Source organism: Myotis myotis, unplaced genomic scaffold (genome assembly GCF_014108235.1).
Source record: "Myotis myotis isolate mMyoMyo1 unplaced genomic scaffold, mMyoMyo1.p scaffold_m19_p_15, whole genome shotgun sequence".
NCBI classification, from domain to species: Eukaryota; Metazoa; Chordata; class Mammalia; order Chiroptera; family Vespertilionidae; genus Myotis; species Myotis myotis.
The window spans coordinates 33,143,807-33,159,685 of NW_023416319.1; the positions used below are offsets into that span (position 1 = coordinate 33,143,807).

The following is a 15,879-nucleotide window of genomic DNA, read 5'->3' on the forward strand; positions in this document are numbered from 1 at the left end:
ACCCATGGACAGACAAGAGTGCAGTGAACCCTAACCGGTTTGGCTCAGCGGATAGAGCGTCGGCCTGCGGACTCAAGGGTCCCAGGTTCGATTCCGGTCAAGGGCATGTACCTTGGTTGCGGGCACATACCCAGTAGGGGGTGTGCAGGAGGCAGCTGATCGAAGTTTCTCTCTCATCGATGTTTCTAACTCTCTATCCCTCTCCCTTCCTCTCTGTAAAAAATCAATAAAATATATATTTTTTTAAAAAAAGAGTGCAGTGAAGGCCTGGGGAGGGGGCAAGAGCTAGGTGGAGGGGGTCAACGGGGGCTGGGGGGGAGGGAGGCAAAGGGGGACCCCTGTAATACTTTCAACAATAAAGATAAAATAAATAAATATAAAATGTAAAAAAGAAAGTGAAAAGAACACATGAAAAATAGGACTGCAATGGACTAGAATAGGAGTAATTCTGCTGCCAAACAGGAGATAGAGTCTACTTTGATGATATTATAGAACTTAAAATAGGATACAAATATTCTCTCTTAGCCTGGATAAAAGAAAAAAAAATCCTGGTGTTATTTATTATGTAGTTTAAGGGGAAACCAAATAGCTTATTTATACAAGCAAGCCCCACACTATAGGGACAGGGTGTGATGAAAGTCAAAATTATGAAAATAGTATATCTTCTTCAGAACACTTGTTATAAGAGAAGTTTAATGTTGCCAACAAAGGTCTGACTTTATTTGTCAATGACCACAACATTATATTTAATGAACTGGAAATTACATGCCTCTAAAGATTTCTTTAGGCTTAAATACACAGAACATTAAACTACAGGTAATATGAATCGGCATCACCCACCAACCATAAAAGCTACTCTCCATCTTGCTTCTTCCTATGTCATGCCTTCCTTTTAGGTCAGTAAATGAGGAAGCAATAAAGACCTTTATCATGGTAATGAAACCCAAATGCTCTTTGGGGAACACTGAGAAGCAGCTAAGAAGGGAAACTTTGGGAGAGAAGTAAAGGCCACTGGGAAGTAGGAGAAACAGTTTCAGGAATATCCTCTGGGCAGGAACAGAAGTGATGACCATGACACAGATCCAGATAGAAAGTTGTTTTTGTCTGCAAACAGCCTCTCTTTATGCGGTTGGCTGCCAGAGACAGTACGCTGGACATTTGGGAGCGCACCACCACAGCCACGCTTGGTTGTAGGGCTTTTGATTTCACCTCTTAAAAACGAGCAACCCACAGCGTCACAGAGCTGGGCTGGGTCCTACACTCACAAAACCAAGCCATTCCTACCTCGCGCTTTCCCTCTGGCTACCTGCGTTGCTGCAGCACCTCCCCTTTACCAACCTCAAGAACAGACAATAGGAGAGGTCACCCTAACATGAGGCTTGTTTACTTTCCCAAACCACAAGACCTTTACTGCCATTCCCCTTCCAAGCAGTCACTCCTTCTCCACTCCCCCCACTACACACACACACACACACACACACACACACACACACACACACACACCCTTCCCCCCCACCTGTTTAAAATCTGTTTAGCAGCAAGCACAAGTTCAGTCTCTTCACGTCAGTCACAAGACTTAACCTTTGGCTGCTACGTTTTCATTCCTTCCTCCCCTCCACTCGCCAGCCAATCGTCCTGGCCCCGCTGCTTCCTTGTTCTGCCTGGCTGGACCGTTTACCTGCCCTCCCAGCCTGAGAGCCCCATGCTGTGCTGGTCCGGGAGCCAGAGACCCTGGGGAGAGTTTTTGGGGTCAGATGAAGACAAGCACGCCTTTGAGGGAGAGGCTTCTGAGGAGCAAAGCCAGCTCCTTCTGCATGGCCTCGTACGAGGGCCGAGTCCCACTCATGATCCACTGAAAATAGCTCTCAAAGAACCCAGTGGGAGGTGTGCAGGAAGCAGCTGATCGGCGCTTCTCTCTCATCGATGTTTCTATCTGTCTAGCCCTCTCCCTTCCTCTCTCTGAAATCAATAAACACAACATCGGCTTTGCAACAAGACACGCCCTTCCCCACCATTTTCTGGCCATGAGACTAGTAGCTTCCGATTCACTGCATCCTCAATTTTAACATGGGAAAAACAGTGCCTAGGTTAACTCTTTGGTGAACAAAAATTAGATAATATAGGTAGAACATAATGAAAAAGCCATAAAATATGTGCTATTTTCACTGTCCTTATATATGTATTTATAAATACCCAGGTCCTCAAAGTGCTCTTTGAAGCAGCATCACCATCTTATTAGTTCCCATGTTAGTGAGTCAATAAATCTTAAACCTATTAAAAAAATAAAAAGGATATGCTATGATGCATCTTAAAAATCTACTCAGGGTTTTGTCAATGCATCAGCATTTAAAATTGCAGACAAAGACAGTCTTTTAAAAACAGTTTGGGGAGTTAAATTCCTTTTAGACTAAAAAAGAGAGAGAGAGAAACACCAGTTCCCACTATAACATTTACGCTTAAAAATTACAAGTTAAGCCCTGGCCGCTGGCTGGTTTCCTCAGTGGTTAGAGCATCAGCCTGTAGACCAAAGAGTTGTAGTTCAATTTCTGGTCAAGGGCACGTGCCTGCCCCTCCCATAGGGGTATATGCAGGAGGCAACCAAGTAGATGTTTTTCACGTTGTCGATGTTTCTCTCTCTCTCTCCTCTCTCCTTTCCACTCTCTCTCTGAAAATCAATGGAAAAAATATGCTCGGGTGAGGATTTAAAAAAAAAACTACAAGCTAGGACTCAGTCTTGATAGTGATTTGTTTTTATGTTTCTCAAAAACACATGACCACCCTCTTCTCTGTTTACAAGACTTTTATCTGATAAAAGGGAACACATTCAGGGATGCCTAGTAACGTACCAGAAATCAGTCCCAGAAGCAGCGAGCACAGGTACTCACCCGGGGAGATGGGCCTGCTTGAGCTTGGAGAAGGAGTGTAAGGGATCGGGCTGGACACAGTGCGAGGTCTTAGTCCTTGCGCAGACATCTCATTAAAACACCTAAGAGGAAGGGGGAGATGATCAGCACCGCCTGCATGTCAACAGTTCTTAAGAGAGCTCTGATGAGCAAATGCTTGGGGTTCACATCCCAGTGTGTAGAGAGCGATGCTGTAGCTAGGAGACACCTATGAACATGGGCTCTTGCGAGTCACTGCTCAGCAAACCTCTCCCCAGGGCTTGGGTTGGGGAATTTGGAGCTCCTAGCTCAGCAGGGGGACCTAGGGACACAACAGAGAGGCCGGGCTTCTCTCCATCACACAGCAGCTATAGAGACTCCACCTCTACTGTCACAAGAATTAGAGAGACATCCGTGTTTTAATGGCCACATTTAAACTATTCTTTGAAACAAACCCAAACAAGCCCTCTGGGGTCTGTGTGATCAAATTGAAGCTTAAAGATACGTCTTCCTGTGAACCAAATGTTGATCCTGTACAAGGCAAGCCTTCTTAATTAACAAAGTCACACGATAGGATGTGACAGAGGAGAAATTACTGTGTGAGAGACGTCCTAGTAAGTTATCTTCCACAGGCCTCACGGCCAAAGGAAGGAACGGGCTGGGATCTGTGTCCCGGGGAAGATCTCAGCCCTGATACTCAATCAGTTCACGAGCGGAACTTTAGCGCTGTCATTGCTACGCTGGCTTACTCGACAGGAAGAAAGCCATGCTGCTGAGTCTGACATACACCTCTCACCTAGACACCCACCACTGACTCTTCTCTGCTCTGTAGAGCAGCCCCCACGGAGGCACAGGCTGGACTTCTTGTATGCTACCATCCAGCCAGCAGCTAAGACGGCTTCTTGGTTTTTGAGGAATAAACACACTTGTAGATGCCTCAAGTGTCTATTTTTTTTTTCTCCCAAATGTGGTATCATCATTCCCGGTAGGGAAAGGGGATGATGTCTTTATTAGGAAGCTGTACTCTGCCTGAAATACTCTGACGTGCAAAAGATAAAGCAAATCTTCTGGCGTGGATACCAGTTCTGGGAAAAAATGTTCATCTGGAGCCTGAAGGAGCTGTAGTCGTGTCACCACAGTTGGAGGAAATTCCAGAGCGCATCTGGCTCAAGATCAAGCACAGGGTCCCGTGTGTGCGAACAGACAGTCTGCTCAGTGCCTCAAAGTAGTTAATAAAGTAGTTTATAGGGCTGATGTGTTTTTTAATCCCAATGGTTTTCAGAGGATAAGAATTTCAGAGCGAATGGGACACTATCAGAAAGAAATCAATGAAATTCAGAGGTAAGAATAATTTTATACAAACTTTTGAGACCGAATACTCTTTATTTCTATTCGCACGAGGAAGCATATACATAGATTCTTTAATTAGGATGCCCCATTACTCTGTTTTTATCCTTTTTTGAAATTATAAAATTATAGACCTTCACTACCGAAAAATCTCAAACTTTTCTTGAAATGACAATACCACTGTCCACAGCAATTTGGCCCGAAGCCTTGTTAGCGCCCTGGATCTAGTCAGCAGCAGAAACAAAAGCAGAGTGCTGCTGTGTAAACACTGCCCACATACTCTCAAGCAGCGTGTTCTGACATCCCCGGCACTAGCAGACCCTGGTCTCAGGCACGGGCTCCTCGGCCTGTGGAGGGGCCCAGAGGAGGCTCGGTCCCACCTCCCACACTGCGATACCGACCAAGTAAGGCCAGGGCACCCCTGATCCAGAACAGGAAATCTCCTTGCAGAAATCACCTGGTTCTGAGGCAGGCTAATGCCCCAACTGCTGGGGTTCGCTGCTGACTCGGCAGTTTTTCTAAAGTGAATGTGCTGCTTATCTTCACAGTCACCTTACTCCCAGCGTCGGGGGTGGAAAGGGGAAGGAGGAGGTAGCGGGGAGAAAGAGGAAAGTCTGATGAGAGAGAAATGCTGATACCACTTTCTCTGGTTAACCAAAGGCTAACTCTTATTTCAGCCCATTTCTCAGTGGGACAATCGGGGGGCTTGATGATACTCTTCCGCAGATAAATGCAGTGCATTATTTTTTTAAAGTAACTGCAAAAAGGCTCAAAAGTTACCAAGAATGTTAAGGCAAGGCCTCTGGCTTTCAACAACCTCCTGTCTCCTGCTAATTCTTTCACCCTGTGAGTGCGTTTCCTCGGGCTGTGCCAGGGCTCGCCTACCTGCATCTACAACTTCAAGCGCTCCCAGGCTTTAAACAGACATAACCCAGGATCAGACCCGTTCACCAACATGCGAACTAGCCTCTCTACACACCACCCTGCCTCCACTGCTCCCCCTACCAAATAATTCTGGGAAGGACATTTCCCCACCTATCTTTTTGGGTTTAAGGGAAATGGTCACTTCATGTCCCCCATTCTCAGCATCTACTCTGATGCAGCGGTGTTCATCATCACACCAAATAAATGTTAGAGCCATCCCCTTCCACATCTAACAGGATGTGAACAGAGACCTTTTAGAGCCTTTGTTAAAATAAACCAAAAACAAACAAATAAGCAAGGCTCATAAGACCAGTGCACACCTTTCGTCATCCATTTCCAAGCTGGACTCGCTCTCGGAGAGCTGTCGACAGAGGGCTTCTCTCCTCTCCATCTCCCTCTGCAGCTTCCTCTGCAGCCGCAGGTTCTCTTCCCTCATGTGACGCTCCTCCTCCAGATACTGCGCCATCTTCTCTGAGTCTGAAAAGCCGGAGTTCTCAATGAAAACGTGGCCCTTGCACGCACTCACTCACTCACTCACTCACTCACACATAAACCTTGACCAAGACACCGGCACTCCAGCTCCTGGGCTATAGACGAGAACTGCCTCAAGCCAGGAGTCCTCGCTCTCTCATACTTTAAATCTGGATTTAAAGTTTACCCCGAGCACCAACGTTTACCGATGATCTGCATTTAGACAAAAATACAAAAAGCAGTGTTGGGAGTTTAGGCATCTTCACCCCCACTCCCTTGCCTTCTAAGGGGCCTGAGGTGGAGGAGGAAATGGTAGAGGTGCAGCTAAATCTGGACTTAGCAGCTACCAGAACTTCCTGCATTCCTGGAGCTCTGAGGGGAGGGGGCTCCATCAGGGAAACAGAACCAGCCCACAGGCTGCCCTCTGGGCACCATTTCTGCTGCCCCTCAACTCCAGACACAGCGTGGCAAGTCACCTACGGAGCCTTCACACTGTCAGCACACCCACGGCGCACTGCGGTGGAGGCGCCCTGAGAGCCAGTGAGCTATAGCGTGCTGGGTAACGGTTATAATTCCCTTTTAAAAAGTAGAAATTGACATAGTAAACAACTTTCATGTTTCAAATAAGATTAATTTTGATTGTGTGTGTGTGTGTGTGTGTGTGTCTGTGACTCACTCACAGCCGTCCCGAGTCAGAGAGCAGGTAAAGACCTGCACACAGCCCGGCTCTTGGGATGGCACCTTGGTTATGACAAATACCCCTTCCTGAGGAGCTGGCCATACAGGGGTGGGCAAACGTAGGTTCACAGCGGTGGGCACGTGAAACAGTTTATTCTTGTGTTAGCAGTTTGCAATTACTGTATTATTTACTTGTATTACAACTGTAAACCTACTGCTGCCCACAGCTACCTGTTGAGGCCTCCACTCCAGCATCATCTCCCAGCCAGAGCTGTCTAGCCCCGGGGTAGACACTGGACCTAGTCGGATTCTCTCTCCCAGATTCCTGAAATGCAGAACGGACACCTTCACGAGGCTCTAGAATCTCCTTCTGCTGAGTCCCTGGTTCGCAAGCCCCACCGTTGTGAGGTTATTCTGGGCAGCATTCTGGCACATTCCAATAAATGGCATCACATGACCTCCCCGCTCTTTTTCTGGTTTACCTCAGACAGAATCTGTTGTTACTAAGGAACCAAAATAACCTTACACAAAACTCAGTGTCTACCCATCTTCCTGCTTCTTCCTTTTCCCTGTCTTAGCCATGAGTTTGGAAAAAGTAAAACCTCAAAAAAAAAGGGGGGGGGAGGGGTAATATCTACTTCTCTATTCTGAAAAACAGCTACCCAGTCAAAGTGGCCACGATCACGTCTGAGAGAGTTCTACAGGTTTTGCTCTATAGTTCCAGCCCGTTCCAAACTTAAGAAGGAAGGAGCGGAATGCCACATTGGCCATTTTTCTGCCACAAACAGACCCTATTTCAACTCCCAAGTCCATCGAATTAGTTTCAGTTTTAAGCAACTCTAGGAAGGTCTGGTGCTTTAGCAAATAATGACTTTTGAGGATAAATATCCCATGACTTCTAAGACATCATCATTACAGAACACATAAAAGCTACAGGATATCCTTATTTTAGAAATTTAAATAAAAACACCAAAATTAATGAACACTATTATGGACACTCAACACTAGATCCCTCCGTTGTTCTCAATATAATCAAAAACCTGCTGCTTCATCCAGTTGCGAAAGTCCCTTTAATTGAAGGCATGCTGGGAAAATATTTACAAAGCACGCTTTTAATATACACGATTTAAATTACTCCATCCCAAATATGCCCGGGCGCAGCGTTTCTCAGCAGTGCTCCAGGAAGCATTAGATTGGCCCCTTGAAGTACTTATTGTTTCCAGAACCAGAAGGGCGCTGGCAGAGCAAGCTGCCTTTCTTTTCCATAAATAGGAAAGAAAGCTTCGCAGAACTGAGGGTTGATGAGACTTCAAGAATGATCAGTTAAGAGGAAACAGTTTTTCAAAGGAAACGGCAACGCTTTCACATCTGGGGAAATCAGCAGGGGGAATCCTAAAACAATAATCTACAGACAAGAAAGCCGGTCAGCAGGAGTGATGGCTGGAAGCCTTCCTGGCTGTTCAGCAGTTAACAGGCCAGCGTTGGCTGGTGTGGCTCAGTTGGTTGGGTGTTGTCCAGTGCACCAGAAGGTTGCAGGTTCGTTTCTCGGTCAGGGCACATGCCGGGGTTGTGGGCTTGATCCCTGGTATTGGGCATGCAGAAAGCAGCCATTTGATGTCACAGCCTCACATTGATGTTTCCCTCTCCCTCTCCCTTGCTAAAAATCAGTAAACTATTACTTAAAACAAACAAACAAAACCCCAGGGGAGCCAGAGGCATAGAGAAGACACCAACCAGGTCCAAAACTTCTGGGTGTTACTGACCCAGGCACAGAAAGATGTCATTCCTTGGGTACCCTCTGCTGGCACACCACCACACCTGATTTCAAGAGACTAGACTTACTTCCAGAAGTCAGCTCTTACCTTCCCTCATGCAGAGCTCCCTAACACGTAGGGGCCACAGTTTATGCACCCCCTATCTTCAGCCATCTTGCAATATCTAGTCCAAGATAGTCAACTGAGACTGACTTCTAGTCAGAGTCCAAAGAGGTGGTTTCCACATAATCCAAAGGTGACCTTCACAGTCTGCCTTCACTTTCAAGTTTATGGTTAGAAAATACCGATGCCCAGACCCCACCCAAATCAATGAAATCAGAACCTCGAGGATGAAGACTCTCCACTGGTCTATTAAAAACTCCCCAGGATTCCAATGTTCAACCACAGTTGAGAACTATTGGGAGAGAGCTTCAAGTTCAGATCAATTGGACTTGGAGGATAAGGATGAGTGAGGTAGATGGATGAGGAAAAGTTATTAACTCATCCTCTAAACCCAATCCAAACCACTTGTGAGCGGCTGACGGCCACTTGCAGCTGTTCGGTTCGGCTTTCTCTGTCCCCACACTGATGGGTGCCTCTGGTGGTATCTGCAGTCTCTTCAAAGACCAAATAGTGCAGTAGGATGGAAGTAATGGGAATGAAAAATTCTTCCCAAATTTCTTCTAAAAACGTTGTCTGGGACACAAGGCAAGCATACATGAGCAAGAAAAATGCAAGCTGATGGCACTGGAAAGAATTCAGAAAGGTGCTAAAGGACACTGTGTGCCCAACACACCAACAACTCAAAAAACATCCTAAAATAACTAATATTTGAGAGCTCCTTGACTTGTTTTCATGAAATATATTTAGTGGTTCTCAACCCAGAGTATATGTCAGCATTACCTACATTAAAAAAACAGAGGGCCAGGCTCTACTCCTACAGGAAGGCTAGAGACCTGTATCGAGTTAGACAGAATAACGGACTCCCAAAGATATCCAAATCCTAATTGCTAAAGCCTGGGAATATGTGACCTTACGTGGCAAAAGGGACTTTGCAGATGTTATTAAGTTAAAAACTCTGACATGGGAATTTGTCCTGGATTATCTGGCTGGGCTCAACAAGGTCCTTATAAGGCAGCGGCTCTCACCCTGTGGGTCGCGACCCCTTTGGCGTCGAACGACCCTTTCACAGGGCTCGCCTAAGACCATCCTGATATCAGATATTTACATTACGGTTCATAACAGTAGCAACATTCCAGTTATGAAGTAGCAACGGAAATAATTTTATGGTTGGGTCACAACATGAGGAACTGTATTTAAAGGGCCAGGACGTTGAGAACCACTGTTATAAGGGGAAGCAGAGTCAGAGTGAAAAGGAGGTGTGACAATGGAAGCAGAGGTGGAAGTGAAGCCAATGGAACTAAGGGGCCATGAGCCAGAGCCTGCAGGCATCCAGCTGGAAAAAGCAAAGGAATGGATTCTCCCTCTAAGCCTTTTCCTGCTGACTCCCTGACTTTAGCCCAGTAAGACTTCTTCTGAGCTTCAGACCCCAGAACTATCAAATAGACATCGGTAAAAGTAGGTTTACAGTTGTCTGTATGAAAAATGATGCAATGACTAACAAATAATACAAGAATAAACTTTTGTTTTGTGTGCTCACAACTGTAAACCCACTTTTGCCCACTCCTGTATAGTAAATTGTGCTGTTCTAAGCTACTAAGCGTGTGGTCTTTTGTTACAGCAGCAATAGGAAACTAGCACATTGTGTTTTTTAAAGGTTCCTGATGCACCATCCCAGACTGAATAAGAGCTTACAATGAATTTTAGAAAAGAAAACAAAGATGAAATCACTGAAATTTACCCTGGAGGTGTTCTTGAACAGTAATCAAATGTGTGTACAGACGTTCATTGCAGTTACGGCATCACCAGCAAAAAGGGTCTATTGGTATGGGACTGGCTAAATAAAATGTGGTGTAACCAAATAATCAAATACTGAAGCTGCCTTTTAAAAAAGGGAGTAAGATATCTCTATAAGTTGGCAAGGAAAATTACAAGATATAGTAAGTTAAAATAGAAAGATGCAAAAGAGTATATTCATTGTACTACTATTTGTATTTTAAAAGTTTATACAAACACATATACTTGAAAAAATGTATAAAAAATGGGTAATTGCACCCAGCTGGTGTTGCTCAGTGGCTGAGCATCAACCCATGAACCAGGAGGTCACGGTTCGATTCCCAGTCAGGGCACATGCCCGGGTTGTAGGCTCTATCCCTAGTAGTGGGTGTGCAGGAGGCAGCCAACTAATGATTCTCTGTCATTATTGATGTTTCTCTCTCTCTCCCTCTCTCTGAAATCAGTAAAAACATATCTTTAAAAAAACCTTTTTAAATGGGTAATTGTCAGAATTGGGTGGTTGGGATCAGAAATGAGAGACTTATTTTCCCCTGCATACCTTTTTACTACATTGCCTATTTGAACAAATAAATTAGAACAACCTAAAAGCAGAAATAGCAGAGACCCACACAAATGCACAATGATCTCATCAAGTATTCAGAAATTTAGTTCCTTTGACTTCCAACTCAACACTCCGACCTTTTCCAAAATAATAAATATAAATTTCAAAAGCACTTATTCAAGTACCATGAACAAATGTTAGCTTTGGCTAAAATTTAGCAGTCAGGAAGATAAACACCCTAATCTCTGCCCCCCAAATATACTGAGGTCTCTTGCAATCCTAGAGATGGACGCAGGGGAGAAGGTTAAAAATATTGCCCTGAAATTATTTGAATTATTTTTTAGAAGAATTCTAAACTAGGTGCCTGGCCCTACTACTATCATTTTAAAAAAATAATGTATTCCAGGATGGCAGGATAAACATGTATTGGTAATGAAATACATTACGAATTTGATTAACACAAATCAAACAGTAAATGTCAGTAAAACCCTTGGTACTTGGTAAGTGGATTCATTCTGCAGACAGAAGACAGGGAAACCAGAGGCTACGTACGCTGTAACTGAGCGGCCCTCAGCTGCTTCTTCAGCCTCTCCACTTCATTCTTTAAAAACCGGATGTGGCGCATCATGTTTTCTGGAGAGTCGATCTCCATGGAGATGTCTCTAGGTGATGGGGGAGCTGAGACTGGCTGGTCTAATTTCTCCTGCAGGATTCTTTACGGAAAAGAAAAAAACCCAACAATGAAAAACTGTTTGCCTCTGAAAGACAAAACATACTACCCAGAGGGCTTGTTTTAATAGCAACCTCCTGTAATGAATGAATTGCAGAACCAACTCACAGGGCTGCTGATCTCCTCTGCCCATTTCACATGAGCTTCTGGTCACCCTGACCTGGTATTCGGGTCCAAGGGCAGCGCTGAAGGACCCACCCTCCTTTTCCTTCCTTTAAGTTGCCACTGGTAACTAAGCATTCCTTAAAAAATAATCTCTAACATTTGGTTCTAAGTAGTATGTCTGGCATACAGAAGGCTCCAGAGTTATCTACTAAATGTTTGACATGCTGGTTGAGGACATGGAGATACTAACAGAATGTCACTCTCTCAAAGCTGAAGGTTTATGAATTGTGCACTTTCAATCTCGGTGGATGGTGGCATAACATAAGAGACTCAACGTATAAAATTCCCTGCTGAAAACCAAGCTGAGGGCATGGCAAACTGATGAGAGGCCCTTGGCTTCTGACCATAGCTAAGGCAAAAAGTTAAAAGCAAAACAAAACAAAAATTATTAGGTTAATAATTGGCAGTTCCACCTTCCCCACTAATTATCGTTAAGCACATAAAATGCGTATTTGTTATTCAACAGCTTTTGACTTATAAAATGTCAATTTCAGATTGCTCAACCCAATAATCTGCAATAATTTGGTACTGATTGTGTTCTGCAAAGGGAGACTGAATGGTAACAGACCTCCATGTCCCCTTTTATAGGTTGCTGGGGGGTGGTTTTGGTTTTGTTTTGTTTTTAACTTTTACCTTTGAGTTTGCTCAACGGCTCTAGCTGAGCAAACCAGTATGTTAAATGTTGTAATGATCCCTACATTTATTATGTTAAATATTTTTCCCTAATTCCATCTATTAGTACAGCTACAATAATGGAAACACAGCTGGTTCAGCTACATCTTGAATATTTCCCTGTAGATATACAGTGCCTCTACTTGTACTTTTCTTAAAGCCTGTGGTATGTTTCTATTTTGCACATCTTGAGATGAACTCAGAATGATTTATGGATTCATCCAAACACAATATTTATGGCAAAAGGACTCTGGTTAGCAAACAAAAGGTCCTTGTAAGGTGGATTAATGAACGTTTTCAAGAAACTCCCTTTCTACACCCATCCTTACATCCCTCATACAGAACTCCTCGCTATTCTTCAAGCCTGGCTCCAGCTACCCAAAGTCTGCAGCACTTAGAAATAAGGGCCTGACAGTACCTTGCACAGAGGGTTCAAGAAATGTTTGCCGTTGAATGACATTCCACATCCATGTACGTACATTTAACGCAAAGAATGCTAACCTTAAATGTGTACGAGCATTTCTTTGCAGCGAGTTTTAAGACAATTACATGGTAATTTTTCTATCAAAATCTCAGTCTTCCTAACAAAGTACATTTTATAAATATATAACTGCAGGCACGTAGTACATACGCTATGCAGTTTAGAAAAGAACTGGGGAAGCCAGCTCAATCAAGTAAAAAAGCTGAAACTATAGCCATCCTTCAGAACAATTTAAAGGTGAACAATAGCACCTTGACTAATTTCTTCATAGCCTCTGACACCAAATGGAAAGAAATTCTACTGGGCTAGTGCGAGCAAAGTGTAAAGAGGTGACCAACATGAAAAGAGGTCAGGAAGCTTTCAACATGTTTTTCATTTGACAAATTAAATGACGTGCATCAACCATGGAATTAAAGGTCCCATTGTTATTCTTCAGTCACACCCAGAACAGCACCCTGTCCACATACGCAATCCCGTATTAAACAGTAAGACTAAACAAACCGCTTTTCAGCTTCAAGTTTATCCATTCTTTTCCAGAGACGATTAACTAGTGCTTCTTGTTCTTGCTCCAAAGTATTTTCAAGGTCAATCTTCTCTCGTCTCAACTGGAGGAAGGAAAAGAAGTTTTACTGAGAATAGCAGGCCACTTAAACTTTGATAATTAGATTTCTTGATTGGACCATTATGACCCCTTTACTTGGAGAAACTGCAAAGAAATGGCCAATTTTCTAGCACAGACACTTTAAATGCATCTAGTTCTTACACTCTTGAGAAAACCAAGACAGGCTCATTCTTTGATGTTAAAGCTTAATTGCTGTCTGGTACATCACTTGTTTCAGCATTTATTCAAGGAACATGGAAAATCTTCCTTTAAGAGAGTTCGGGGGGAGTTCTGCTTACTAGTCATACCGGGACTTACCTGAATGTTTGTACCCCCATTCTGCCCCCCAGTCCTGCATGTAGTTCAACATTAAAGATTACACCAACATTTATATAAATACCTCAAACACCCATATTTGTCAATGGGTGCACATAAATATGTCCCAAGATATAAAAATAGGCATAAAATTATAAACACCAAATTCACAGTACTGGTTACCTCCGGGGAGGTAGGAAAGAAGGGAACTTTGATTTGAGGAAAGGTATACAGTTGTGGAGGGAACCCCAAACTATTCTACTTCATAGAAAGAAGCAAACTGGGGAAAAATTCACTTAACCAATCAATATTGAGAAATATGAAAATACTAACATCCACGCCAGACACTGGTTAATAAGGAAGTAGCAGGGAACCCAGAAGTCAGAAATGTCTGCCTTTGTGAACTTAGATTTTAATGGCGTCAAGATAGTAAATGAAACAAATAAATTACATATTTGGTAGAGGGTGATAAGGATATGAAGAAAAAGGCTAGTGAGAGGGCTAGAAAATGCAATGATCAGTAGACCTCACAAGGACAGGTAGAGGGAATGTGCTGCATCATTTTTTGTACTTGTCTATGTATTTGAGATATTAAATAATTTTAACAGGAAGTTTCTTTAAAAAGAGAGAAAGGCTATGTGACTGCCCCTATGCTGTCCCTGCAACCAAACCCAATTCACCTTTTCCATCACTGAGTCAACAAATTATCTGTGATTGCACAGCTGCAAAAACGCCACAGTGGCAGATTTCACGTTTCCTTGGGAGGTCACAGAGGCAAGCTCCTACTGATCAAAGATCCCTGCATAGGCAATAAAGTGAGACCAACACCATGTACAAAATGTAATCTTTTAACGTAACCAAAGTAGACTTTATCCAACAGGTAAATGAGCCTGGGTCACAGAGTCAACTGAAAATACAGCTTCAGGATTATTTTCTTTGCACGAGGGGAGTAAAGAAAGGGTGGGGGATATCAGAGTCAGTCAGACACATATTGTGCTGTGAAGCTGGGAATAGGCTAATTGGACGCATGCTCCTCAGAATGTTAAACAGTTCCTACCTGAAGCAATGAGAAAAGACCTGGAAAGCCGCAGAGAACTCCTATACAACTTAGTGAGATTCTGTGCTGACCACATTTTTGGCCAAGCTTTGAAGTATGACTCACGGCCATTTTTTTTTTTAAAGAAACAACATTCTAAGGCATTTGCCCATGAAGGGCCCTGTTCCTGTGTTTGACTAAAAGCATTATAGAGAGAACTTGGCAGGCAAGAAAAAACTCAAGTAAGGCATCATTTTGTAGTAGGGAAACTTATGTCCAGTTACATTTCATTTTGGAGTAATCATGCACAGTGCTAACCAATAACTCTGAACATCCAAAGCTGCCTTTGCCTATGGATAACTTACTAGACGTGTGGCTCTAGCAGGTACTCACCCGCTGTGAGCCTCAACGTCCCCATCTGTGAAATGAGAAGGTGGGCCTACATGGTTCCTAAGGGCCCTTTCAAAGCTACCCATTCTCCACCAGTGTCAGTCTCACGACGGCCGCTGTCTTCAGTCTGGGCTGGCTCAGAGCTAGAGGCAGTGAGACAAATCATCGAAACCACCCATTTCATTTCAGAGCTGAAGGAACACAGGATCTTAAGAAGAAAGCAGGATTTGGGATAAATGATGCTATGGGTTGGGAGTCTACCTCCTTTGCCAAGAATTCTTGGGAGTAGCGGGGTAAGGAGCAGCTTCCTGAGTCTGAGAGTATGAGGACACAGAGAAGAGAGCAGGACAAACGGGTTGAAAATGGACATGAATCTCAGCTTCTTCGGGCACCAGCTATCAATTTACTGCCCGCTTCAGCAAACCGAGGCTTCCTGGGGGTGAAACTTGGGACTGTTTTACCAACTGGCTCTCCTAATTTATTCCCATGAAGTGGGCCACACAGGAGGCCCCAGCTCAGCAGCCTAGACTTGGATGTTTCATTACGTGGGCTGGCAGCGCTGTAGGAGTCCGTATTATTTAGCCCCCAAAGAGCAGGGTTTCCGGACTTGTTTTTTCAGCTTTAAAAATCTCTCAACTTTTCAGCATCGCTGGGGAGTTCGGATGGACGTTAAGGGGCAGAGAAGACAGAGGGAATGGTATTATTTATGATTACGATGAAGTGCCCATTAAATTCCTTATCAGACTTGACCTTCCATCTCCTGCTCATTTATTTCCACAACCTACCCATTTAGAGCCGAATACAGACACCACCAGTTCTGCCAATTCAGGCAGAAGGAGATTTCAGGTGCTTCTGACATTGTCCGTATCTCGAACAATCCTCAAATCTGGGAGAGTACTAGTATATGCTAAGTTTACAGGGTAAGTCAGAAATTTGTGCTTGAATCACGACAGCAGCCCAGTGGTGCATTGCACT

The 15,879-nt window shown here is 43.9% G+C and overlaps 1 protein-coding gene across 1 annotated transcript in view; it reads right to left on the reverse strand.

Annotated features, from left to right (window-relative positions):
* Nucleotides 1–15,879, reverse strand: part of CCDC6 (coiled-coil domain containing 6) — a 107,011-nt gene that overhangs the window by 10,817 nt on the left and 80,315 nt on the right. The window contains exons 4-7 of the mRNA XM_036336807.1: nt 13,064–13,167; nt 11,067–11,227; nt 5,474–5,630; nt 2,886–2,986 (exon numbers count right to left, since the gene is read on the reverse strand). Coding sequence (XP_036192700.1) covers nt 2,886–2,986; nt 5,474–5,630; nt 11,067–11,227; nt 13,064–13,167 — 523 coding nt within the window. The remainder of the gene's footprint in view (nt 1–2,885; nt 2,987–5,473; nt 5,631–11,066; nt 11,228–13,063; nt 13,168–15,879) is intronic.